The sequence below is a fragment of the Heteronotia binoei genome, chromosome 10 (assembly GCF_032191835.1).
Source record: "Heteronotia binoei isolate CCM8104 ecotype False Entrance Well chromosome 10, APGP_CSIRO_Hbin_v1, whole genome shotgun sequence".
In the NCBI taxonomy this organism is placed as follows: domain Eukaryota; kingdom Metazoa; phylum Chordata; class Lepidosauria; order Squamata; family Gekkonidae; genus Heteronotia; species Heteronotia binoei.
In genome coordinates, this window is record NC_083232.1 from 97,879,825 (window position 1) to 97,907,755 (window position 27,931).

At 45.6% G+C, this 27,931-nt stretch overlaps 1 protein-coding gene across 3 annotated transcripts in view; it reads left to right on the top strand.

Annotated features, from left to right (window-relative positions):
• Positions 1 to 27,931, top strand: part of MOCOS (molybdenum cofactor sulfurase) — a 194,374-nt gene that overhangs the window by 48,052 nt on the left and 118,391 nt on the right. For all 3 annotated transcript variants that reach the window (XM_060247821.1, XM_060247822.1, XM_060247823.1), the window contains exon 5: positions 23,396 to 23,472. In XM_060247821.1, the coding sequence (XP_060103804.1) occupies positions 23,396 to 23,472 (77 nt within the window). The remainder of the gene's footprint in view (positions 1 to 23,395; positions 23,473 to 27,931) is intronic.

Here is a 27,931-nt window from a genome sequence, read left to right on the forward strand (position 1 = left end):
AAATTACTTGTAGTCGAAACACATATACAAAGAGCATCAATAAAGTGCAAGTGGAGACCACTCGCATATACAGTTCAAGTACTCATAGTACAATAGTTCATTCTTTCAATTTCAAAATCCGGGATGTGGTATAAAGAGCCGTAGAGTAGAACTGAGTCCAATGCTCCAAGTCCTCTTTTAGCCAGTGGAAAGGATGAAAGCAACAAGGCAAAGGTACGCAACAGGGATTCGCTATATGCCCTGTTTCACATAAGGCTTCTATGAGCTGCGTGAATGAAATATTAAAAATCACTACAAATCATGTAATTCAAAGGTTACACAAAGAATTTCAATAATTTAATTTTACTGCATACTACTGTTTTGTTGCTTTTGCATGCTCATGCTACTCAGATCAAAGGTTTGCTCGATTTGTCAATTTTACTATTCTGTCATTGTATCATTTTACATTCTAAACCACTGCCTACCAGATAATTTTACTTCACTGTCATTGGTTCTTAAATCTGTACCATGTTGCATTCAGGGCCACTGCCTACCAGCTATGCGTGGCTCTGCCCACTGTGCTGGATTCCTCGTCTGATGAAGTGTGCTTAAGAGCACACGAAAGCTTACATTCTAAATAAAAATTGGTTGATCTTAAAGGTGCAACTTGACTCATGCTTTGTTCAACTGCTTCAGACCAACATGGCTGCCCGCTTGGATCTATCTTATTCACCGATGCTTGTAGAGAAAAAGTTAGGACAGCTAAAGCTCAGTATGAGCTTAGGCTGGCCAAAGATGCTAAAAACAACAAAAAAAGGTTCTTTTCTTATGTTCAGAGTAAGAAAAAGAGCAAGGACATGGTAGGCCCATTGCGAGGGCAAGAAAGTGAAATTGTAACAGGTAATGAAGAGAGGGTGGAACTGCTCAATTCCTACTTTTCCTCAGTCTTATCTGAGGGGAATGGTGCTCAACATGGCAAAAACAGAACATATAAGGAGGGTATGAATTTCCAACCTAGGATCAGCGTAGGGATAGTACATAAACACCTAGTTTCTTTAAATGAAACTAAGTCCTGAGGGCCAGATGAATTGCATCCAAGGGTTCTAAAAGAGCTTGCGGATGTAATTTGAGAGCCTCTGGCTATTATTTTTGCGAATTCTTGGAGAACAGGAGAGGTGTTGGAAGATTGGAGGCGGGCAAATGTTGTCCCCATCTTCAAGAAGGGGAAAAAAGAGGATCCGGGTAACTACAGACTCGTCAGCTTGACATACCTGGAAAAGTTTTAGAACAAATCATCAAACAGTCAGTCCTGGAACATTTAGAAAGAATGGATGTGATTACTAAGAGCCATCATGGTTTTCTCAAGAACAGGTAATGTCAGACTAACCTGATCTCTTTTTTTGAGAAAGTGACTACCTTGCTGGATCGGGGGAATGCTGTAGACATTGTTTATCTTGATTTCAGTAAGGCTTTTGAGAATGTTCCACATACTATCCTTGTTGACAAGTTGGTAAAATGTGGTTAGGATCCTGTTACGGTTAGGTGGATCTGTAACTGGTTGACAGATTGCACCCAAAGAGTGCTTGTGAATGGTTCCTCATCCTCTTGGAGAGCAGTGACAAGTGGAGTGCCTCAGGGATCTGTCCTGGGACCTGTTTTGTTCAACATCTTTATGAATGATTTGGGTGAAGGAATAGAGGGAATGCTTATTAAATTTGCAGATGATACTAAGTAGGGAGGGGTTGCAAACACAGGAGAAGACAGAAACAGGATACAGGATGACCTTGACAGGCTGGAAAATTGGGCTAAAACCAATTAAATGAATTTTAACAAGGATAAATGTAAAGTTCTGCATTTAGGTAGGAAAAATCCAGTGCATGGTTATAGGATGGGAGACTTGTCATAGCAGTAATATGTGCAAAAAGGATCTAGAGGTCTTAGTGGATCATACGCTGAACATGAGTCAACAGTGTGATGCGATGGTAAAAAAGCAAATGCAATTTTGGGCTTTATCAATAGAAGTATAGTGTCCAGATCACGTGATGTGATGGTATCGGTTTACTCTGCTCTGGTAAGACCTCACCTGGAGTATTGCGTTCAGTTTTGGGCACCACATTTTAAGAAGGATATAGACGAGCTGGAACGGGTCCAGAAGAGGGTGACGAAGATGGTGAGGGGTCTGGAGACCAAGTCCTATGTGGAAAGGTTGAAGGAGCTGGGGATGTTTAGCCTGGAGAGGAGGCGGCTGAGAGGTGATATGATCACCATCTTCAAGTACCTGAAGGGCTGTCATATAGAGGAGGGAGTGGAATTGTTTTCTGTGGCCCCAGAAGGTAGGACCAGAACCAATGGGTTGAAATTAAATCAAAAGAGTTAGGAAGAACTTAGGAAGAACTTCTTGACGGTTAGAGTGATTCCTCAGTGGAACAGGCTTCCTCGGGAGGTGGTGGGTTCTCCTTCCTTGGAGGTTTTTAAACAGAGACTAGATGGCCATCTGACAGCAATGAAGATCCTGTGAATTTAGGGGGAGGTATTTGTGAGTTTCCTGCATTGTGTAGGGGGTTGGACTAGATGGCCCTCGAGGTCCCTTCCAACTCTATGATTCTATTGAGGAAATGTAATTCCAGTCCCATTTCTTCTCTGCTTCCCCATATATAAGGGTACCTGATCTTTCCTGATCTACAATGACACAACAGCACTAACAGTATCAATACTATTTAGGTCTAATTTTTAGGACTGCCCTCCTCCCTTGAAATCAGCCATCCCTCTAAAAGCATGATGGGGCCACAGTGATCTGTGCTTGTATCTAGGTTAGATTAATGTAATACATTTTACATGGGGCTGCCTTTAAAAATTTTCTGGAAACTTCACTTGATTCAGCATGTTGAAGTTTTCTTCGTGGCAGTCCGTTCCTGGACAGGAGGCATCTCCAGGCATAAGTGAGTGGAGTTGAAAAACCAGCCCTTTAAAGGCCTTGAGGAAATGTAATTTTGACCAACTAAAACTCTTAGAAATCAGTTCTAAACAGGTCTACTCTCCGCAGGTCTTTTCAGTAGGGGTTATTTCCAGAGAAGAGTGCTTACGATCACACTGTTAGTGTGTTGGACTTTCATGCCTTTGTACCATCACAGAGCTTTCATAATTCTTTGTGTACAGGGTACAGCCTATCCATGTGTCAGTGTGACTTAAAAAGTCTGACATGTGAATAATAAGGTCAGTTGGGCAATTCCTGTTAAACAGAATCTGTTGTTCTTCTGTGAAAGCCAGAATAACTCTTAGATACGGGGAACAACTTAGTTGCCCAATATGTGTGCCTAGACCCTTTCATTGGGTCTCCAGACACAAAATGAAGAATGGGATTACCAGCATTTTGGTTACCTTTGAATTCTGAATCCTGTTCAGAACTTGCCAGTGGTTGAGTGGGTGTGTTGGTAAGTCACAACTGACATATGAGTTTTGCAAAGCAAGAGAGGGACAGAGGAGGTTTGCTATTGCTTTGCCCAGTAACCCTGGATCTTCTTCTTGGTGGTCTCCCGTCCAAGTGTTTAACCACAGCTACTGCTTAGCTTCCAAGCTGACAGGAACCAATTTACATGAGCTGCAGAGGGTGCTGTACAAGTACTTGGTGTAAAGTGCAGCAGTGGGCTGAGGCATAATCCTATAGTTTTGGATCCTGTACTTTCCTTCTGCCTGTGCAGTACTCTGTTGCAGAGGCAGTCCTCCCGTGGGGAGTGTGGTTCTCTGCTGATAGGTGCTTTCTTTCCTCACCTGCATGAACCAGGCTAACTTGGTCTTTGGAAGCTAAGCAGAGTTGGCCCTGGTCAGTACTTGGATGGGAGACTACCAAGGAAGTCCAGGTTGGCTATGCAGAGGCAGGCAATGGCAAACCAGCCCTGAATGTCACTTGCCTTGAAAACCGAATGAGGGGCCACCATAAGTCCTCTATGATGTGATTACACTTTTCACCACTAGGAGCTTTCTCCTCATCTTGGATGAGCAGCATGCACCTAATGCCAGAGGGAAACACTTCAAAATAGAGGACCACCTCCACGGTGTGGGTCATCTCAGAGCAAGTGGATGGAAGGGACAGGACTAGCCCTAGACCAGGGGTTGTCAAAATGTGGCTCAGGAGCCACAAATGTGGCTTTCACACATATTGTGTGACTCTTGAAGCCCCACTGCACAATCAGCTGACTTGGAGAATGCATTTCAAGTTAAAGTTGTTTTCTATCTGCCTCTCTCTCCCCTCCCTTCCTTCCTTCCTTCCTTCCTTCCTTCCTTCCTTCCTTCCTTCCTTCCTTCCTTCCTTCCTTCCTTCCTTCCTTCCTTCCTTCCTTCCTTCCTTCCTTCCTTCCTTCCTTCCTTCCTTCCTTCCTTCCTTCCCTGTCTTGTGGCTCTCAAACATTTGATGTTCATGTCTTGCGGCTCTCAGACGTTTGATGTTTATTCCATGTGGCTCTTCAGTTAAGCAACTTTGGCCACCCCTGCCCTAGACTGTCCGGCCCCCTAGGCAAGGCAGACTTCTGGCATCCCCCCCCCCTGCACTGATAACATCACCGAGCCACATGGGAGGCCCCCAGTTGAGCACCCAGAAGGCCAGTGTCCTAGGCAATCGCCTAGTCTGCCTCGTGGCAGGGCCAGCCCTGGGAAGGGATTCGGATGCCGCATGAGCTGTGGCAGTGAGACTAAGGACCTGTTCTGTTGTGACTTCCTATCTTCACAACTATTTCCCAGCATTTAGAAAATGTGTTGAGACCTTCCTGTTTAGAACAGCCTTTGGGCCTCTGAGATGGTAGCAGAGAGACTGCCTGTTGGATCTGATTCGTTGGTTTTAGAAGCTACTATATCAGAGTCGCTTTATCTTGTTGTTGTTTTAATTGTGGTGAGAAATTGCTGTAAGCTTGACAGAGCGCCTGATATAGCTGGTTAAGCTTTCTGTACATTTCGAAATACATACATTGTGTTAATATCTAAGGATGCTTGTGGCCTAATATGCAAAGTTCCTGCTACAAAGAAGTCCTCCCCTACCTGCTATTTCCTCTTTTCCTTCCACATAGTAAAACCATAGAGTTTTTGTGAAATGTTGGTGTGCCCTCATGTTCCTAAGTGATGGAGGCATATGCTGGTGACCCTAGTTGCTCCTGTAAACATGACTGCTTGTAGATTAATTCAAAGGCTCCGAAAGCTGCTTCAGGACAAGAAATCAAGGGAAGTATTATTTGAAAGTGCCAATGACAAGGGACAGCGGTGAAGTGTCTCCACAGACAGCAATATTGAACGAGTGGACAAAATACTCCATTCGGCAGGAGCCACACAAAAGAAAACCAGTGGTGTAAGTGGCTGTGCTGGAGACCCAGGTTCGAATTTCCGCTCTGCTCTCAGAACTCGCAAGTCATGCGCTTCTGTGGGCCAGTCATCTCCTCTCAGGGTTGTTGTTGTGAGGATAAAATGGTGGAGAGGAAAACGATGTAAGCTGCTTTTGGTCACTTTTGGGGAGAAAGGGGAGGTATGAATGAGTGAATAAATAATAAATAGCCAGCACTAGCAGGCATGGCCTAAATAGCACCTGTTTTCCTGTCCTACAGAAGTTAAAGTTGTTGTGTATAGAAATGTGAATGGATGTATTTTTCCTTTCCCTTCCTGAACTGTTCACCCCAGCTGTCTTTAGCTTAGCAGCATAGTCTAGGGAGGACAAATGCAAAGGCCTTTATATATCTGAGAGTCCCAGACCACGGCAGCACTGCATGTTCTTGGCAAATGTCCAGGGAAGGCCTTCAGCGTAAGAGAAGAAGAGGAGTGATATGGGCAGGGTGATAAGTATAGGGTGCAGTTCGGTGAATGAGCCCTGCTTTCATTCTGTGATCCTCCGGGATTGTTTCTTTGGTACATACGTATTTCTGGTAACAAGAAAAATGTCAGAACTGACACTCACGCACTTATTATCTCTGTGAAGTGTGGCACTCTTAAATATTAGGAGTGCTTTGCTAATCCTTGGTACTTTGTGTGTGTGCATGTATTATCATGCATCCATGTTGTAATATATTTTACATACACATTCACACATGCATATTCATTTAAAGAAGTAGAGGGCCCAAACCAGCATTCCGTGAGAGTTCTGTGATCTGGTCTCCCAGTTCTTTCCTCCTCTCTTTTAGAGCAGCCGCTCCTTTGTCTGTGGATGGAGCACTCTGTGAAGGAAACGTTTGAGCCATTTCCCAGCTGCCCTGTTCCTGCAATCAGAATCTCCCTTCCCCAGATGCTGTTTGCCTTGCACCACTGGAGAGAAATGCAAACACCTGTACGAGGATGGTGGTTTCAGATTTTTTAAGTGGAGTTCTTACGTTTGTAAGCCACTGGGACTCTGAGAGTCTTGTCCTGGGCTAAATGTGTTGAATATAGATGAAACACTCCGTCTGGGGCAGTGTCTGATGCTCTGTCTTCTTGGTGTTTCGAGGCAGGCCCAGCGCTAGGGGTTCTGCTGCTCCAGGCAGATCCCTGCACGGCGCCTCCCCCCCACTCCGGTCATTTCAAAGTGACGTCATCATGCAGGGCGACCTGGCTCTTCAGAGTCTTCCTTCGAAGCCTCCAAAGAGCTAGGCGTTTTAGTGGCACCCTGCCGCTTTCGGGTTGAAAGCAGCTGAGTGGCGCCTTCATGGAAAGGCCCCGCTTGGCTGCTTTCAACCTGCAAACAGCAGGGTGCCGCTAAAACACCACACTCTCCGAAGAGCGTGGCATTTTAGCGGCACCCGGCCGCTTTCGGATGAAAGTGGCTGAGCAGTGCCTTTCCATGAGTGCGCTGCTCGGCTGCTCTCAACCCAAAAGCAGCAGGGTGGCGCTAAAACGGCGCACTCTTTGGAGAGCACGTTTTAGCAGTGGCCTGCCATTTTCAGGTTGAAAGTGGCCGGGTGCTGCTAAAACACCGCACTCTTTAGAGGCTTCCAAAGAGTGTAGGGGAGTAAGAGGGTGCCCCACCTACTCACACATGCTGGCCCTGCTTGGAGGGCAGCAATGGGAGGGCTTCTGGAATCTCTGGCCCAACTGGTGGACCTCCTGATAGTACCTGGTTTGTGGCCAGTGTATGACACAGAATCTTGGATTGGATAGACCATCGACCTGATCCAACATGGCTTCTCTTGTGTTATTATGAATAGAAGCTGAATCTTCGGATGCTGACTTGGATTCTTCTAGACCCAGTAATGTTTGAGAGGAGAGGTCTAAAGTTACACTTCTTCCTTACTCAGCTACACTCTATTTCAGTAGCGAAACGGCAGAATGCCATTTATTTATTTATTTACTTTATATTTGTATCCTGCCCTCTCCACAAGCGGATTCATTTATTAGCTGTCTTTTTTTCCTAGTAAAGCTCAAGGCGGCTTACAACGTCGATGAAATGCATAAAAACATCTTCTGATAATCGGAAAATTTCTATTTTATCTGTATGCTACTATTGTGGCCACTTATTCTGGTTTTAATTCTGGATTTTAAACCTTAACAGTTGGGATTTTAATTAATTTTAATTTAATTTTAAAACCCTATTTTACTCTTACTACGATGTTACATGTCTTGAGCATGTTCTGTGGGGAGGGTGGGATATAAATAAATGAAAATAAACAAATAACAATTAAGATTTTTAAATTGCAGTTCAGGGCTGCTTGTAAACTTAACTAAATGCCACCCTAAATAAAACTGCCTTCATTTGCCTCCTAAAGACTGAAAGCGAAGAGGGTAGGCACGCCTCCCTGGGCATTTGTTGCATAATGTTAGGGCTGCCACTGAAAAGGCCCTGTCGTGTATACCTACCAAAGGAGCTTCTTTGATTGATGGAAGAGTCTGGAAGGCCTCTCCCTGTGATTTTAAATCCTGGGCAGGAACATATGAGAGAAGGCAGTCCTTCAGTTACCCTAGCCGCCAGTCATGTAGGGCTTTAGGGAAGGTGAAGATCAGCCCTTTCCAGTAATATTTATGGCCACACGTCATTATTCTTAGCAACATTAGAAAATATGTTTTAGCACGTATATTAACATTTTGAGGTAATCCCATAACCCCCCTCCCAGTTTAGTCTTGAATGTGACCTTCTGAACGTTGTTGTGAAATGGAGAAGAGATTCATGAAAGCATCCCCCCCACCCCGGCCTTCTCCACTGAAATGATTAAAGCTCCTCTTGTCTGTTCAAGCACTTATAAGACTCTGAAAAATGGTGATGGATTAAAATTTTATTCAGATAAGAGATATTTGGCAGGGCCTTCAAGTTGCATCCAACTTATGGCAACCCCCTAGGGTTTTCAAGGCAAGAGATGTTCAGAGGTGGTTTGCCATCGCTTATCTCTGCGTGAAGAGGTAGAGGACCACTAAGAGGTCAATACATGTCGGTTTTGAGTTGGAGGGATAGAAGCTGATGTTACTATAAACGAAAAATCCATCAATTGTATCAGAACAGCCAAGATCAAATCACATCCGGAGCAGGGCTGGCCCTTCTGCTAGGCGAATTAGGCATTTGCCTAGGGTGCTGGGCAGGGGAGGTCGCCAAATTGGGCCCTCCCGGCCCGGCCCCGTAGGCAAATGCCCAAATTTTTGTGCCCTCCCTGCCTGCTCTCTGATGACTCTGATCACCAGAGAGTGAGCGGGGAGTGTGCCTGGCCAGTGCACAGTCTTTGTAACATTCTCTGAGCGTCCTGTGCCCATAAGCGGAGATTGCATGCCAGCCAGGCACCCTCCCCACTGCTCTCTGATGATTGGAGGGCACCTGGGCGGAGCTCAGTCACTGTGAGGTGGGGGAGGCGGGGGCAGGGAGGTTGCAAGGGTGGGGGGAGGGAGGCAGCAAGCCTGCCTGGGGCATTCTGCACCCTAGGGCCGGCCCTGATCCGTTGATATTAAGGGCAGATGCTATGAGGCAGGCTAATCTGTCTTTTGGCCTCCCCGCCCCCGGCCCCATCTCTTGCTTTTGAGCCTCCCTGATGTATCCTGGGAACATTATAGTGTTGCTTAGCCAAGTCTCTTGTAGTAAGATAATATCAAAGGTAAGTAGAAAGGAACTGATCTCGGGAAAGAGGCTTTTGGTCTTCCAGCCAGCCACATTCTCTCTTACTATTTTCATATGATTTACCTAGATAGAGCCAGAAGCAGTCAATTAATCTTGTCAGTGACCTCCATTCCTGTTTTCTTCATTGAAATATATTTAGAGTATGTTACAGCGTATTTATGTTACAGCATATTTAGTAGGTGATATTCGCAACAGATGTTTCGTAACAGAATTAAAGTAATATGGAACATTATGCTCTAGAATGGTAAAGTAACAAGGTTGGTAACATACCCCGCTATAGCAATTATTTCCAGTAAAAACAGATGCAAAAATCATGGAAGGAATCGGACTTTATATCATGCTGCAAGTTTTGCTGGGACACTGTTAATTCCAGCAGGGCTTTCTGATGAGGAAATTGAAGCAGTGCCCAAAATGTGTTTTGCTCCTCTGAACATTTCTGGCTGTTCTTACTTTCCCCCCTTTTAAACCAATGCTTTTTTTTAGTTTGGATTAGGGTTGACATGTCACTTGACCTGCCACTCGACCCCTCCGTTATCTAACTTGTCAGATTTTCTCTGAAGCCTGGGATGTCGGTGTGTAGGTGGCAGCTTCACTTGTTAAAATTTAATCTTTGAGCTGAACTGGGTTTTCACCAGTCCTGCAAATGACAGGGGCAAACTCAGCAGACGGGCACAGCTCCTCTTACTGGCCTCCCATGTCTACAACAGGTATCTCAAGGCATGAACACGGAACAGAAGGAGTCAGCAGTTATAAGAATCCATTACATTTTAAAAGAAATTAGTTTACAGTGATAATTGTAGCTGGTTTGTTTTGAAATCCAACAACTCCTGTCATTACCAAAGGTGTTAAAGTAAAGGTAAAGGTAGTCCCCTGTGCAAGCACCCGTCATTTCTGACTCTGGGGTGACGTCGCATCACAATGTTTTCATGGCAGACTTTTTATGGGGTGGTTTGCCACTGCCTTCCCCAGTCATCTACCCTTCCCCCCCCAGCAAGCTGGGGACTCATTTTACCGATCTCGGAAGGATGGAAGGCTGAGTCAACCTTGAGCCAGCTATCTGAACCCAGCTTCTGCCAGGATTGAACTCAGGTCATGAGCAGAGAGCTCGGACTGCAGTACTGCAGTATTGTTCTAAATTCCAGTGGAGGATAAGGCTCCCAGGTGTCCAGCTGACAGCTGTCATTGCCCACTGCTGCTCCAAGCAGCGACAAGAGAAAGATGGGGCTGGGACTCCTTGCTGTCCTGTACAGTGCTGCGTCACTTCTGGGGAAAACCTAGAAGTGACATGGGGTAGCTCTAGGAATAGCTGGAAACTCCATGGTTAGAATTTTCAGCAATTACTACAACTACATCCAGGTTTTCCCTGGAAGTGAGATAGCTTCACACATGATGTTGTGCCCCGATATGTCCCTGGCAGTTGTCTTGACATGGTGGAGCAACCCTAGTGGAGCATCTCTTAGAGCAGAAAAACAAAAAGGAGTCTTGTGTTACCTTCAGTAGACTTTACCCTACAAAAAGCTTTTGCTTCAATAAATCGAGGTGGGTAGCCGTGTTGGTCTGAAGCTATCAAACAAAGGTGAAGTCCTTTAAAGGTGCCACCGGACTCAACCTTTGTTCTTCTTCAAAAAACCTGTTAGCATTTATTGTGCTACAAGAGACTTGGCTCTTTTTTCTAATAAATGACCAAGGAAAAACAAAGAAGGGAAAGAAACTTAACCCAAAAACTGGAGTAAGAAACCTGAAAGGTTAATATGCAATTAAAGGGCCAAACATTAAAAAAAAACCCCTGTAAAATAAATCATAAACCAACATACATGTATTTATTGCAGAAAGCTAAAACCATTTAAGGGCCCATCATAAGCCTCTATCCTCTGTACAATCATAAAACCACAATGGGAACCCACTCAACTTGACCCGATGCGTTTCGACCTAGACTGGTCTTCTCCAGAGGTCAGAAAGGTGAGTACGCATATTGGCTCATACTACAGAATAGAATAAAACAATAGAACAATGCTGGACCACAAGGAAATTTAATGAAGTGACAAAGGCTTAAAGAAATTCTTGAGGCCTCTTATTCTACAGCCTTATGTCTTAATCAAGGGCATACATATTGCATCCAGTGTCTTATTGCATGCCACATGGTCCAGAATTGATCAAGATAGGTGTAAGGAACTCGGCTCTGACCTTACACCTATCTTGATCAATTCTGGACCATGTGGCATGCAATAAGACACTGGATACGATATATATGCCCTTGATTAAGACATAAGGCTGTAGAATAAGAGACCTGAAGAATTTCTTTAATTTGTCACTTTGTCACTTAATTAAATTTCCTTGTGGTCCAGCATCATTCTATTGTTTTATTCTATTCTGTAGTATGAGCCAATATGTGTACTTATCTTTCTGACATCTGGAGAAGATCAGTCTAGGTCGAAACGCATCGGGTCAAGCTGAGTGGGTTCCCATTCTGGTTTTATGATTGTACAGAGGATAGAGGCTTATGAGGGCCCTTAAATGGTTTTAGCTTTCTACAATAAATACATGTATGTTGGTTTATGATTTATTTTACAGTTTGTTTTTAATGTTTGGCCCTTTAATTGCATATTAACCTTTCAGGTTTCTTACTCTTTTTTTCTAATAGTAAGCTTTTCAAAGATACCTGATCATTCTTTGTGCGATATTTGACTGGTCAAAACCCAATCCCAATTTTGATTGTTCACTTGTGAATATTAAATGGGGAGATGGGGAGGGAATGATAGCTGCTAACTATTCCCTTGCAGTTGTGTTGGGTCAGAACTTTTCTCTGAATGATGTACTATGCCAGGAGCAGTGCAGTCAATAATTCATGAAAGAGCCGATGTTGTGAACGCATGAAGGTGCCTTGGACTGAGTCAGACCATCAGTCCATCAAGGTCAGTATTGTCTACTCAGACTTGCAGCTGCTCTCCAGAGTCTCAGGCAGAGGTCTTTCACAACACCTATTGCCTGGTCCTTAAAAAAACAAATCCTGAAGATCATAGAATCATAAGAGTTGGAAGGGGCCTTCAGAGTCATCTGGTCCAACCCCCTGCACAATGCAGGGAATTCACAAATACTTCCCCCTAAATTCACAGGATCCTCATTGCTGTCAGATGGACATCTAGCCTCTGTTTAAAAACCTCCAAGGAACGAGAGCCCACCACCTCCCGAGGAAGCCTATTCCACTGAGGAACTGCTCTGTCAGGAAGTTCTTCCTAATATTGAGCTGGAAACTCTTTTGATTTAATTTCAACCCATTTGTTCTGGTCCTACTTTCTGGGGCCACAGAAAATAAGTTCACACCATCCTCTAGATGACAGCCTTTCGAGTACTTGAAGATGGTGATCAGATCACCTCTCAGCCACCTTCTCTCCAGGCTAAACATGCCCTTCAACCTTTCCTCACAGGACTTGGTCTCCAGACCCCTCATCATCTTCATCGCCCTCCTCTGGACCCCTTCCAGCTTGTCTGTATCCTTCTTAAAAGATGTTGGGGATTGAACCTGGGAAAGACCACCTGCATGCCAAGCACAGCCTGGCCTAGGCTGGGATGGGGCAATTAAATAAGCTGTGGTGGTAGTGATGATGATAATGCAGTGCCGTGATTAGAATGTCGGACTAGAATGGGAGGGGGGTCAAATTCCCACTTATCTCATTGTGTGACCTTAGGCTAATCACTTTCTCTCAGCCTAAGTTTACCTCACAAGGTTTTTATAGGAACATAACATAGAAACAGGCCTTTAGTTGAGGCAGTGGACATCCTTAAACATCAACATGGCCTGTCTGCCCCCTGCAGGCCCTGTTGTGAGTCTAAGTTGAGCAGGGATTGTCTTTGATTGCCGCTACTTGCCTGTGCCAGCCAAGATTTAGGTTTTTGACCTGGCTGTCGTTGGAATTTTGCTTCTGTAAATTTTAGATTTTGCTTTGGGCAGTTTTAGTTAGTTGTTTTATATTTATGTGAATTTTATTGATGCGACCTGCCCTGAGCCCATTTTTGGGAAGGGCGGGATAGAAAGCTTGAATGAATGAATGAATGAATGAATGAATGAATGAATGAATGAATGAATGAATGAGAAAACCTTGACTGCTACAGTGAGGAAGGGTGGAACAAAAATGTAGCCAATAAATATTGTCTCTTGCTATATTTATCTTGACATATTTCTCTTTGCATTTGTTCAGGTGGGTAGCTGTGTTGGTCTGAAGCAATCAAGTAAAAGTTTGAGTTCAGTGGCGGCTTTGAGATCAACCAAGTGTAATTCTGAGTATAAGCTTTCACACGCACACATTTGCTGTTATCATAAGGCGCCAGGGGAGAGGAAGGGACGGGAGAACCAGCAGGGAACTAAGGTCAGATCTTTGCTTAGCCATGCTTACGTTCACACACAAAGACAAGAGGCAGCCTTATGCTGAATTATACCCTTGAGTTGTTGTGCAGAGGACAGTGCTAGGACTGTGAACTTCATCAGACACTTCAAAGAGGATTGTCCCAGCCACGGAGACCTCAATGGCCCCTGCTCAATTACTACGATGGAAAGGAGGAATGAAGGTTGCGTTCATTTCTGTTTCATGGGGAAACATTCAATGCATTCTGTTTTCATCTGGTTTAAGCTAGTCTGATAACTTGTTTATAAACCCCCCCCCCCCATTTTATCCTTTAGCTTTCTCTGCATGTCTAAATGAGTTAATTACCATATTTCACTAAACAAGGGCATAGATTTAAGAGCTTTTTACTGGGGTTTGGCAACTTGTCCCTGTATTTTTTTTTTTGCCTGAAGCAGCTTTTCTGTAAAATAATCTGCATAGAGTTAGCTTTCAAAACGTTCAGCGGGACATCTTAAGGAGATTTAGTTGCCGAGTAACTGTCACACAGACGCAGGTCTTAGTATTATTGCTCCAAATTACATTTCAGGCAGCGTGATCAACAGCATCATAATACCTTTTACTCAGTTGTCATTAATTAAAACTGAAATCTGATCTCGACTGGGGGTTTCCTTCATAATTACGGCCTATAAATGCAAACATTCATATGTACAGAGGTAATGAACCAAGGCCTGGCAGGTTCTAATAGGCTAATATTTTACTTACATCTGGAATAGCTTCAGGATTTTGCTTCATAAACCATGCTGCATCCAATATGAAATATTCTGGATCAGCGGCCAACTGGCAATATTCAGTTGGGTTGCAGGTTCCCCAGTCACTGGTCGTGCTGAAGGGGTAGGGTTGCCATCTCCAGGTTGAGAAAGTCTTGAGATTTGGGGGTGGAGCCTGAGGAGGACAGGGACCTCACAGGGGTACAATACCATAGAATGCACCCTCTAGACCAGGGGTGTCAAACATGTGGCCCAGAGGCTGAATCAGGCCCCTGGAGGGCTCCTATCAGCCCCCCCGAGAAACTGGCTCTTGTTTGCTTCCTTCTCCCTCTCTCTTGCTTCCTTCTGCATCTCAGCTTGCTTTGTAAGGCTTGCTCAGTTGCACAGGAGCTACAGAGCAAAACCTTGCTTTTATCCATTGGTTGAGGCTCCTCCCCCTCCTGGTCCCCTGGAGAGGGAGGGAAAGAGCCAGAGCTTCCTTTGCCCAGTTCCCTGGATCTCATGAGAGAAATACAAAGAAAGCATTTTTAAGATCAGCAAGTGCTAATTTTTAAGCATCTTTTATTTTAAGTTTTAAAAAAAAAAGTTTTTTTTTTTAGTTGTGTTTGTGTCCTTTAAAAGGTTTATATCTCTGCTACCTATTCTTAAATGGGTACACACATGGCTTGGCCCTACATGGTCTGGCTGAGCTCAAAAAGGTCTCATTTATGTTAGATTCAGCCCTCATAACAAATGAGTTCAGCACCTCTGCTCTAGAGCATCCATTTCTCCAGGAGACCTGATCTCCGTAGTCTGAAGATGAACTCTAATTCCAGGAAATATCCAAGTCCTAATGCTATTCTCATATTGTCCAGCCACAACAACAGAGTAAATATTTTACCAGTAAACTCCACCTATGTAGTCCCTATGTAATAATAATTATCATTATTATTCGGTACCCCTGAACCCCAAAACACCAATACTGTTTGCACACCCCTATTCACATGGGATCGAATGTTGTTGTACGCATCCCCCCGCCCTTACTAAGGAGGGTTACTTACAGCCAAACTGATAGCAGAGAACTCACACAGTATAAAAATCACACCTTTCTGGCCAAGAAAGTAAGCCAACTTGGTCGTCTTCCATGTGGGACTGCGCTGGATGCTGCTGATGAAAAACAGCTGCACTTCCTTGTGACTGCTGTGTATCGAGTTGTCACTGTGCACATCCCTCCCTCTGACCCTGCTGTGAGCTTTCAAAAAAAGTAATTTAGGACTCAAGTCATTCAAAACTCATAGGGGCAGCTCAGGAGAACTGAGGGGATGTGTGGAGCCCCTCCCTGGAGCACGTGACTCAAGCGTCTCCTGTTGGGAGGGGCTCCTCCAACTACGTTGCTGTCCTAGCAAAGAAATCTTCCGGTGGCTGACCTGCGTGTGCACAGTCCCCATGTGTGCCTGCACGACAACTCGATGAACAACAGTTACAGGCAAGTCCAAATAATTTTGGTTTCCTTTAACAAATGTTACTCCTCTACCAGCAACCAGCTTGGACAGGAAATGGTATTTAGCTACATTAAATTTCCAATTTTTCTTGTTGAAGGGGTCATGGTATATACAGTATTGGGAGGGAGGGAAGGAGGGAGGGTGTAAATCTTTCAATAGAACATGAGCTGGTGGAAACAGATTTGACACGGCTTAGCATTGTGGGCTTTTTAGCTGTTCGCATCCTAGCAATTTCAATACTGCCGTCTCACACTTGGGGACAGTAACACATCTTTAATTTTCTAAAAAAGGAAACCAGTTACACCAACCACAGTCAGGAGGTAATCGGAAATGGCATCTTGGCTGTTTTCAGGGCCCTTCCTTTTTCTAAAAGATTCCCTAGTTCTACCCTTGACTTCATCAAGTGGACGCACAAACCCTCAGTGGAAGTAATCTTCAGATCACATAGTGACTATAGAATATAAACCTTCCTTACAGTGGGATTATATTCTTTTGTGGCAGTTTACAATGCAAGGCAATCAGTTACACTTTCTTTTGGGCCATGAGGTGGATTTCAATTTTAAGAACACAAGAAGAGCCCTGCTGGATGAGACCAGTGGTCCATCTAGTCCAGCATCCTGCCTCAGACAGTGGCCAACCAGTTCCTCTGAAGGGCCAGCAACAGGGCAGAGAGACTGAGGCCTTCATAAGAACATCAGAAGAGCCCTGCTGGATGAGACCAGTGGTCCATCTAGTCCAGCATCTTGCCTCAGACATTGGCCAACCAGTTCCTCTGAAGGGCCAGCAACAGGGCAGAGAGACTGAGGCCTTCATAAGAACATCAGAAGAGCCCTGCTGGATGAGACCAGTGGTCCATCTAGTCCAGCATCTTGCCTCAGACATTGGCCAACCAGTTCCTCTGAAGGGCCAGCAACAGGGCAGAGAGACTGAGGCCTTCATAAGAACATCAGAAGAGCCCTGCTGGATGAGACCAGTGGTCCATCTAGTCCAGCATCTTGCCTCAGACATTGGCCAACCAGTTCCTCTGAAGGGCCAGCAACAGGGCATAGAGACTGAGGCCTTCATAAGAACATCAGAAGAGCCCTGCTGGATGAGACCAGTGGTCCATCTAGTCCAGCATCTTGCCTCAGACATTGGCCAACTAGTTCCTCTGAAGGGCCAGCAACAGGGCAGAGAGACAGAGGCCTTCCCCTGATGTTGCCTCCTGGCTCTGGGATTCAGAGGTGTAGTGTCTCAGAATGTGTAAGTTCCCCTCAGCCACTGTGGCTAGTAGTCACTGATAGACCTCTCCTCCATGAATCTGTCTAATCCCCTTTTAAAGCCATTTATTCCTGTGGCCATCACTACATCCTCCAACAGTGAATTCTACATTTTAAACACTCAGCTGTGTGAAGAAGTATTTCCTTTTGTCCATCCTGAACCTCCTGCCCATCAGCTTCATCGGATGCCCTTGAGTTCTAGTATTTTGGGAGAGGGAGAAATACTCCTTTTCTAAAAAACATAAACAAAGCCCAACTCTCTCCACCCACACACAATTTCATAAACCTCTATCGTGTCCCCCCTTAGTTGTCTCTTTTCTAAACTGTAAAGTCCCAGACTCTTCAGCCTTTCCTCATACGGAAGGTGCTACAATGCCCTAATTGTCTTGGTTACTCTCCTCTCCTTTTCCATAAATCAGTCAGTCCCCAACAGAGCACCTGCTGATGTGTTTTCTAGGGCCCGCTTGTTTTTTGCGTCTTGAGGATAAAATTCAAAGGATCTTGAATAGAAAAAAGAAAGCAGAGGGAGCTTTGGATCACTCTCTGCCAACAGACTCCTTCCGAAACTTTGAGCTCATCCTAAGCTGGTGCACCATAGATGCGGGCCCTCAGCTCGGTCTTGTAAAGGGTGATCAACTTATGGCAACTCCATATGGTTTTCAAGGCAAGAGACAAACAGAGATGGTTTGCCATCACCAGCCTCTGCATAGCACCCCTGGGCTTCCTTGGTGGTCTCCCATCCAAGTTCTTAGCTTCTGAGATCTGACAAGATCAGGCTTGTCTGGGCCATCCAGGTTACGGCCAGCTTGATTTTAACATATGCCTTATTGTGTCCATCAGCTTGGCAATCTCTTTCTCTCTGTGGCCACAAAGGTCTTCCCCACATAGCAGCCATTTAAGGAAAACTCTGCCCGCATGGCAACCATTTTGTGCTGGCACCTGCTGCCCTATTTTACAATAGTTTGGCCACAGGTGGTTCTTCTTTCCTCAGTACTGGACTGAAAAAATGAAAATAGCACAGGTAGCCAATTCCTGTGGTTCTAATGTAACTGATGAGCTCACATTTTGTACATATTTCATTTAAGTGGGGTAATGCTAGCTACAGCATTTCAGGGATTGCTTTGTGCAATAATAACGGCATAAAGCTTAACTGAAGTATTATGATATTCTAATTATCGCCCGCCATGCCTACCACTCTGTGTTGAGAGTTCCCATGCCTTTTTAAAAAGTGTGTGTGTGGGGGGGAACAGCCTAGGGATTGTCTGTCTAGAGAGATTATAATGTCAGCTGTTCCAGTTTTAATTGATGCTCATTTGCTTAGCCCTTACTAAGATCTTGTTCAAATACCATGGATGGGGTTGAGTCCCTGTGAGGAACACAAGCTTGTAGACTGGCTGAGCTTTCCCTTGGGCAGTTGATTTAGCAGTTCTGGAGATAGTTTGTGGAAGAAGAGCTGTACACAATCAGATGGCAGGAGTTCCTCATTCATTCTTTGGGAAGTCACTCCATATGGGGAGTGCTGTGGTCAGAATAGCCAGTGATTATCCCTTTCCGTTCCCAAGGCCCTTTCTGTGTAACCATGCCTACCCTCCTCTGCTTATTTTTCAGTGTATTTTTTTAAAAAAATCCCACCCATCCTTCAAGGAGGTCACGACAGTGTCACAGATCCTTCGAGTTGGAAGGAGTCACACAGGCCATCTAGTCCAACCCTCTGCTCAGTGCAACATCAGCCTAGACCAGGGGTGGCCAAACTTGCTTAACGTAAGAGCCACACAGAACAAATGTCAGGTGTTTGAGAGCCACAAGACATGAACATCAGATGTTTGAGAGCTGCAAGGAAGGCAGGCAAGCAAATAGATCAGAGGAGGAGAAGAGGTGGAAAGAAAGCAACCAGCTGGCTTGGCTTGGAGAAGTGATTTCAAGAGACCAACGCCTTCTCCAAGCCGGCCGACGGGGCGGTGGGGGCTTTGAGAACCACACAATATATGTGAAAGATCCACATGTGGCTCTCGAGATGCAGTTTGGCCACCCCTGGCCTAGAGCATCCCTGCCCAGTGTTCATCCAGGTGTTGCTTAAAGACTGCCAGGGAGGGGGAGCTCACCACCTCCCTGGGCAGCTGACTCCACTGTTGAACAACTCTTACTGTAAAAAAGTTGTTCCTAATATCCTCTCAATACCTTCCTACTCTTAATTTACCAAGAGGAACAGCTCCCTGCCTCCTGTATGTAACAGCCCTTCAACAACGTCAAGAGAGCAATCATATCCCCCCTCAACCTCCTCTTCTCCCATTCTACCATTTTGTCCTCAAAGCATCAGCCCTATATATGCAAGGACACAACTCCAGGAAGCATAAGCTTCAGCTGGCTATAGGAACGTTCAGGGCTTTTTTTGAGCAGGACCACACAGGAACATAGTTATGGCTGGCTTGGTGTCAGGGGGTGTGGCCTAATATGCAAAGGAGCTCCTGCTGGGCTTTTTTTTAAAACAAAAAAAGCCCTGGGAATGCTGAAAGTTAAACTGATCTTCACTCCATTGAAGCACATTGCAGCACAGACAAAGTTGCAAGGAAAACAGGGAATAGATTTTCCATTAAGGTCTCTGGACCCTATCTGTCTGGGCACAGACACTTTAATGGAAAATCCATTCTACATTTTCCTTGCAGCTTTGCTTCCTGCTGCAGCTGGCAAAGACAAAGCAGAAAGAGCAAGGAACATCAGCCTTGGAGCTTCAAAGGGTGAGGACAGGAGGGGGAGGAGGGGGGAAGAAAAGAGCCCTACATGCCTGGTTAAAGCCTTGGGCAGGCCAGTTTTGGCCTGCAGGCTAGACATTTGACACCCCTATTCTAACTGCTTTGTTTCTTTGTTTATTGCCATAAAGTTCGTTTTCAAGGGAAAAGATGTTTAGAGGTAGTTTGACCAAGAGAGAGATCTTGGGGTCGTGGTAGATAACTCACTGAAAATGTCAAGACAGTGTTCGATTGCAATAAAAAAGGCCAATACCATGCTGGGAATTATTAGGAAGGGAATTGAAAACAAATCAGCCAGTATCATAATGCCCCTGTATAAATCGATGGTGCGGTCTCATTTGGAGTACTGTGTGCAGTTCTGGTCACTGCACCTCAAAAAGAATATTATAGCATTGGAAAAAGTGCAGAAAAGGGCATCTAGAGTGATTAAAGGTTTGAAACACTTTCCCTATGAAGAAGGGTTAAAACGCTTGGGGCTCTTCAGCTTGGAGAAATGTCGACTGTGGGGTGACATGATAAAGGTTTACAAGATTATGCATGGGATGGAGAAAGTAGAGAAAGAAGTCCTTTTCTTCCTTTTTCACAATACAAGAACTCGTGGGTATTCAATGAAATTGCTGAGCAGTCAGGTTAAAATGGATAAAAGGAAGTACTTCTTCACCCAAAGGGTGATTAACATGTGGAATTCACTGCCACAGGAGGTGGTGGCGGCTACAAGCATAGCCAGCTTTAAGAGGGGATTGGATAAAAATATGGAGCAGAGGTCCATCAGTGGCTATTAGCCACAGTGTGTGTGTGTGTGTGTGTGTGTGTGTGTGTATATATATATATATATATATATATGTGTGTGTGTGTGTGTGTGTGTGTGTGTGTATACGTATTTATATACACACACACACATATATTGGCCAGTGTGTGACACAGGGTGTTGAACTGGATGGGCCATTGGCCTGATCCAACATGGCTTCTCTTATGTTCTTATGTAGTTTGCCATTGCCTGCCTCTGTATAGCAGCCCTGGACTTCCTTGGTGGTCTCCCTTCCAAATACTAATCAGCTTCTGAGATCTGGCAAGATCAGGCTAGCACAGATTATCCAAGTCAGGGCCCTCTGTTTATAGCCAGCCCAGTACTATATCTAAGAATCCCACAACACTGCTGAAAAGAGAAGTCAGAAATGGCAACTTCTTGGGAATGGGGTAGGATGGAGTCATCACTGACACTTCTTTTCCTTCATGCTCAGTGCCGTGAACAACCCGTGTCTAGGTTGAGATCTTTTTGTGATGGAATGCTCTCATTGAAAAAAAACACCAACCACCTACATGTAGAAAAGTCAAGTGGCCAGTTTGGTGTAGTGGTTAAGTATGCGGACTCCTATCTGGGAGAACTGGGTTTGATTCCTCCCTCCTCCGCTTGCACCTGCTGGAATGGCCTTGGGTCAGCCATAGCTCTTGAAAGAACTGTCTCAGCCTCACCCACCTCACAGGATGTCTTTTTTGGGGGGGCGGGGGGGAAGGTAAAGGAGACTCTGAGATTCAGAGTATAGGGTGGGATATAAATCCAATCCTCCTCCTCCTCCTCCTCTGATTTCCAAAGCTTGTTTGCCTGTCTTCTTCTTTTTCCTGCTTTTAAGTATATCTATTCTTGTTGTAATTTTCCCCCCAAAATGCTTTTGTGTGTATAGAGTCTCTGATTTGAACAACAGGGATATTCTGTTTCTTCCTTAAATGTATTATGCACATTTTTAACCAAAGTTTTTTATTGAAAAATGTTGATCCGTAGCTTGCTCTGATGGTACCCTAGTTGTTACCATGGATATGGAACCCTCAGGTGTTGTCAGGGGCTACTGTAGAATATTCTTTGAAGGGGATTGTGATGGCCCTTGGCTTCTGAGGCTGTTGAATACACATCTGCTTGGGGGCTCTGGGAGCGTAGCCATGATTCAGCCTCTGTGTGAGTCTTCTGTAGGTACTATTTCCGGTTATGAGGAATGTCAGTTATCTTGGATGATGAAGAATCCCACTGTGGTGTTCCTGGCTAAAGTACTTGACTAGGATTGCTCTCTGATGCAAAGCTCCCTGAGGGACCTTGGGCCAGCTACTAGTTCTTGGTCTAGTACACTTCACAGGGCTGTTGTGAGATGTGTGGGGAAGGAGCCAAGAATGTCACTTGGCATGGGGAGGATAATAACTTAAGAAATGGCATGGTGGTGGTAGAAAGTGCTGTCAGGTCAAGCTGACTTCTGGTTGACCTTGTAGGGTTTTCAGAGCAAGAGATGAATGGCAGTTCCTTGCCATAATCATTGCCTGCCTCTGAGTAGTGACTGTGGATGTCCTTGGTGGTCTTCCATCCAAGTACCAAGAAGGGCCAACCCTGACCGATTTCCCACTAGCACTATGCCACTCTCACACTCCTCTTCTCTGCGGGGCTTCTGTCGGATTTCACACTGTCTGCCCCGGGGCTGCAACTAGCTTTGCCTGTTTCGCGCGGCAAACAGAAACTGGTTTTTAGAGGATCTTGTTTGCCGTGCGAAAGAGGCAGAGCGAGTTGCAGCCCCGGGGCAAATCGTGTGAAATCCAACGGAAGCCCCGCAGAGAAGAGGAGAGTGAGAGCGGCATAAGGCTCGTGGAGAATCGGTCACTGCTTAGCTTCCGAAATCTGACCAAAGGCTAGCCTTTGCTCTCCAGGCCAGGGCAAGAAATGCATAGTGTTTGCTTTTTAGAAAGGGTACTGCTTACCTAAAAAATCAGTATATGCAAGGCCTTAGATCCTTGCCCTTGCTGAAATCTTGCCTCCCCACCTCTTAGAACTGGAAATGGTGCCACTGCATCTATTGGACTGTAATTAAGGGCTACAGGGGCCACCTTGGCAGCAGGTGAAACTTAGCGCAAGAGCGCTGTTGTGTCCTAGGCTCAAATTGGAGAACTGTTACTTTTGGAGGGAAGCTGAACAAGCCAAGCTTGTACTCCACACCAGGGTTCCAGAGAAGGCCTAAGCGTGCCCAATTGGGAAGGATTGAAACATAAGTAGCCAATTAACATCTAGGCTCATACTGTACCCTGATAGGCCCTTAGGCCCCTGTAAATAGCCAATCCATGTACATAGTTAAGGACCAATCAGAAGGGGCAAGAATTGTATAAAGGAGCGGGAGGTTTGAATAGAGCTCAGTCTGTGTTTGTGTTCCTGAAGTAAAGCTTGCTGAAATCACTCTCCGAGTCTGGTCTCTTACTGCGTCGACCCCAGTACTTTACAAGCGCAGAGAACGTTAGGGTCAGGACTCTGTTCCATGTTCGAATGTTACCAAAACGAAAGCCTTAGGCAAGCCAGGCTGAAAAATGAGAAAAATGAGAATAATGCTGACTTCCCTTACAGGAAGAAGAGGGCAACAACAAAGGCATCAACTTGCCTCGAAAATCCCTTGAGGGGCTCCCAAAAGTGGGTGCCAGCACTTATTGTGCCTTGCGGGGCTGCTGTAAGCAGTCTCTCTGGCACTTGAAAGGACAATATACCGTATTTTTTGCACTATAAGACTCACTTTTCCCCCCCAAAAAAGTGGAGGGAAAAGTGTGTGCGTCTTAAGGAGCGAATACTGCAAAAAATTCACACAAATGCCTCTAAATTCACACAAACAGCTCTAAAAACTAGGTGCGTCTTATGCTCAGGTGCGTCTTATGGAGCGAAAAATACGGTAATTAAATATGTTTGTAGTTTTTGAAATTAACTTATATAAGGTTGGCCGCAGAAAGTTGTTGTCAGCATGTGTTTTTTTCTCATTTCTGTTTAGGTTTGAGGATGGAACGGTTTCATTCCTTGATATCATTGCATTAAAGCATGGATTTGATTCCCTGGAACGGCTTACAGGTCAGTCTCTTCTAGCACTTTCACATTCGCTGATATTCAGTCCACAATTATCAGAGGGCTTTTTGCAAGGGTCGTTTTGTTGAAAAATAGGTAGTGGAACTCATTGGCATAGCTCATTAGAACATGCTGCCTCCCCCCCAGCCAAAAGCAACCTGTTGCAAGAAAGGAGAGCCCCAGGTGAGTGAGGCCTGCTTGGGCTAGCTAGAAATCCAGCCAGCCCAAACAGGCCTTGCTCGCCTGGGGCTCTGCTGGGCCACCCCCCTCTCCCAAAGTCAAAAGGCGAGCAAGCCACCCGCTGCCATAATCACATAAGAAGTGGAGAAAGGGTGGTGTGGGCTTCTCCAGGGGTTAATGAGGGCTGCTGGGGGTGTGGCAAAACCCTGGTGCCCGCTCTCCTAATCCAGGATTGTTATGCAGCTGCACCTACTATTTAATGGACAAGGTAGGTGGGGAGGAGGAGGAGGAGGAGGAACCCTCAGAAAGGTTCAGGAGCTGTGCTTCTGTGAGCTCCGGCTTAATCTGAGGCCTAGTTTTTTGGAAGCTGCCACAGGGCCCCCACCCTCCAATCAGCCATTTTCTACAGGAGAACTGATCTCTGCTATCAGGAGATCAGTTGTAATGGTGGGGAGTGTTCCATCCCGCCCTCATTTGGAAGCAGGCAACCCTCGTGACAGCCCTGGGAGAAGAATGTGCATCCAAATTGTTGAGGGCAGTTCTTCTGCCTCTCCTCTTAACCAGCAGTGGTTCAGGCAGCCCTGAGGGACAGACTTCACACCTGTATGTCACTCGCTGTGAAATGATGTTATGTTCCGAGGGACTGTGGCCCACAGCAGATGGGATGGGGAAAAGGCTGCTATAGCAGGTGAGGGAGGCCACAGAAAAGCAGTGTGAGAATGTGTGTGCCCAGTCAGCTTCCTTTTTGCGAGTCAGTCATATATAACATTGTCATCGTGTGCTGAGCAGCATTCAACGGTCCCAGTTGCAGCTTGCAGACAGCTGAGTTCTTTACTGCATTTATACCTTGCCTTTCTCCTCTAGTGGGAATCCAAAGCAGCTTACATCATTTTCTTCTCCTCCCTTTTAGCCTCACAGCCACCCTGGTTGGTTAGGCTGGGAGTGTGTGACCGGCCCAAGGTGTCCATGGCACAGTGAGGGTAGCAGAGTGGGGGCAGCAAGTGTCCACGGCAGAGCAAGGATTCGAACCTGGGTCTCCCAGATCCTAGTCCAACGCTCTAACTACAACACCATGCTCAGGGCTGGATTAATAATTTGGCCAAGTAGGCCTATGGGCCCACACACATTTAGGAGCCCTGGGATGACTCCCCCCCCATTTCCCCCCTGCTTGCAGCCCTCCCAGTCTGCATTCACAGCCAGCAACTGAGCCGCTCTTTGCCCGACTTGCCTGGTGCAACTGCTGCTTGCGTCATCACCAAGTTTGCCTCTCTCTGCCTCTCCCCCACAGCTCTGTCAAAGGGGTTTTTGAGAAGGGTTTTGCCTGCATGCTGCAACGGGGGCTGTGGGTAGTGGGGTGGGCGCTGCAACTCTGAGATAATTTGTGAGGGGTCCCCCAATATTTTGACTGCCTAAGGGCCTTCACAGGGTTTAATCCGGCACTGACCATGCTCACTCTGGCAGTCGTTGCTCAACTACTTTGGCAGTTTCTCACTGGCCAAATATAATAATAATAATAATAATAATAATAATAATAATAATAATAATAATAATAATAATAATAATAATAATAATAATAATAAATTTTTATTTATACCCCGCCCTCCCCGCCGAAGCAGGCTCAGGGCGGCTTACAGCACATGGTATAAACCATGTTATAACAATAAAAACAAGATAATACAGTTAAAATACAATTCATAGGTTAAATATATTAAGTAAATAGTCTCAAACCAGTATAACATAATAGTGCCACAATCTCAGTATGTACAAAGATGGCTTGATGTTACTACCAGGTTCTGTTTTAGAAAGCTAGTTGGAAGAGGGCGGTTTTTGCAAGCCCTACGGAACTGATTGAGATCCCGTAGGGCCCGCACCTCCTCCGGTAGCTGGTTCCACCATTGGGGTGCCTGTATCGAGATTTGATATACCAGATTTGAGCGTGCATTTGAATCTTAGCCCCTTCCAAACAAGCAAGAAGGTTTATTCCAAGACTCAGATTGTTTGCATGGAGAGTATTAGGACACAACCACAGCAATTAAGTAATCCAGGAATACCATGAAGAGTTTTTCTTAAAGGACTCATTAAAGGATTGAAACCCAAAGCTTTGTGGGTAGTTATTGAACTAATACAGGGAGCTCTTGTTAGGAAAGCTGTTCACTTATTGGGAGAGGCCTGCTTAGATCTCTGGTTAGTTACCAGCAGTTGTTCAGGGGATACACCAACCACTTAAACACAGCAAAAATTTTTATTCAGAAATGGACTAACAGGAGTGAAGCTTATGGATCTGCTACATGCACCCAGTGGTGAACCTTCTGATGGCACTTGGGGTTTTTTGGCCACTGTGTGACACAGAGACCGATTTCCCACTAAACTTACACAGCCCTCAGCTTCCTCTTCTCCGCAGGGCTGCTGCTGGATTTCCCACAAGCTGCCCTGCCTCTCTTCAAGTTCCCTCCAAGCAGGCAGGATCCTCTGAAAGCCGGTTTCTGTCTGCTGCGGAGGGAACTTGAAAAGGGGCGGGGCAAGTCGCCGGCTCGGAGCAGCTTGTGCGAAATCCAGCAGCAGCCCCACAGGGAGAAGGAGCAATGAGACTGGAGCAAGGTGAGTGGGGAATCGGTCACAATGTTGGACTGGATGGGCCATTGACCTGATCCAACATGGCTTCTCATTAGGGTTGCCAAGTCCAATTAAAGAAAAATCTGGGGAATTTGGGGGTGGAGCCAGGAGACTTTGGGGGTGGAGCCAGGAGACATTGGAGGTGGAGCCAGGAACAAGGATGTGACAAGCATAATTGAACTCCAAGGGAGTTCTGGCCATCACATTTAAAGGGACAGCACGCCTTTTTAAATGCCTTTCTTCCATAGGAAATAATTAAGGATAGGGGCACCATCTTTTGGGGCTCAAAGAATTGGACCCTCTGGTCCAATATTTTTGAAACTTGGGGGGTATTTTGGGGAGAGGCACTAGCTGCTATACTAAAAATCTGGTGCCTCTACCTCAAAAAATAGCACCCCCCAGAGCCCCCAATACCCATGGATCAATTCCCTATTATTCTCTATGGGAATCGTTCTCCATAGGGAATAATAGAGTGCCTAGTAGACATTTCCTTTCCCACCCCCACGCTTTCTAAAGGGGGGGGCTCCATACCAGGGAATTCCCCCCTCCCTGCCCCTCCCTCCCTCTCTCTCTCTCTCACACACACACACAAACACTCACCGTACTTGGTCTTCTTCAAGCAGAATTTGCTGGCTGTGAAAACGAAAGTAAGACTGCATGGGAAAAGAAAGGGAGGGGCCGTTCCTGTTTCCTGTGCAGCCTTAAAAAGGGATCCCAAGCTGTAAAACATGATTCCTGCAGGTATGTTCTCTCTCCCCCGCCCCCAGACTTTTTAAGAGCGGGGGAGGAGGCTGAAAATTCAGGAGTCCCCAGCCAGGGCGGGAGGGTTGGGAAGCCTACTTCTCATGTTCTTACGGATTGTAACTCAGTGGCATAGGATCTTCGGCATAAAGCATTCATTTTTAATTGTAGACTTTTTCCAGCACAAATTTAAATGGCTCATTGCTAGATTCTGCACTGATTTTATTTACTATACCTGCAGGCACGGGGTCAGAATAGGGTTGCCAGTCCCCAGGTGGGGGCAGGGGATCCCCCGGTTTGGAGGCCCCCACCTGCTTCAGGGTCCTCAGAAAGCGGGGGGAGGGGAGGGAGATGTCTGCTGGGAACTCTGTTATTCCCTAGGGAGATTTATTCCCATAGAAAATCATGGAGAATTGATTTGCGGGTATCTGGGGCTCTGTGGGGGCTGTTGTTTGGGGTAGAGGCACCAAATTTTCCATATAGCATCTAGTGCCTCTCCCCAAAATACCTACCAAGTTTCAAAAAGATTAGACCAGGCGGTCCAATTCTATGAGCCCCAAAAGAAGGTGCCCCTATCCTTCATTATTTCCTATGGAAGGAAGGCATTGAAAAGGTGTGCCGTCCCTTTAAATGTGAGGGCCAGAACTCCCTTCGGAGTTCAATGATGCTTGTCACAGCCTTGATCTTGGCCCCACCCCTAATGTCTCCTGGCCCCACCCCCAAAGTCCCCAGATATTTCTTGAATTGGACTTGGCAACCCTAGGTCAGAATATTTGACGTTTTCAGGAGCAGTAATTCCATGTCGTTTTTCCTTCCTTGTTAAAGGGGTTTGAGTGCCCCTCCCTTATATTGTGTAGATTTGTCAGAAATCTTGGCTTATGCTCATCCTGGTCAAAAGGAGCAGTCATTTTGCTTTTGACCTCTGTGGCAT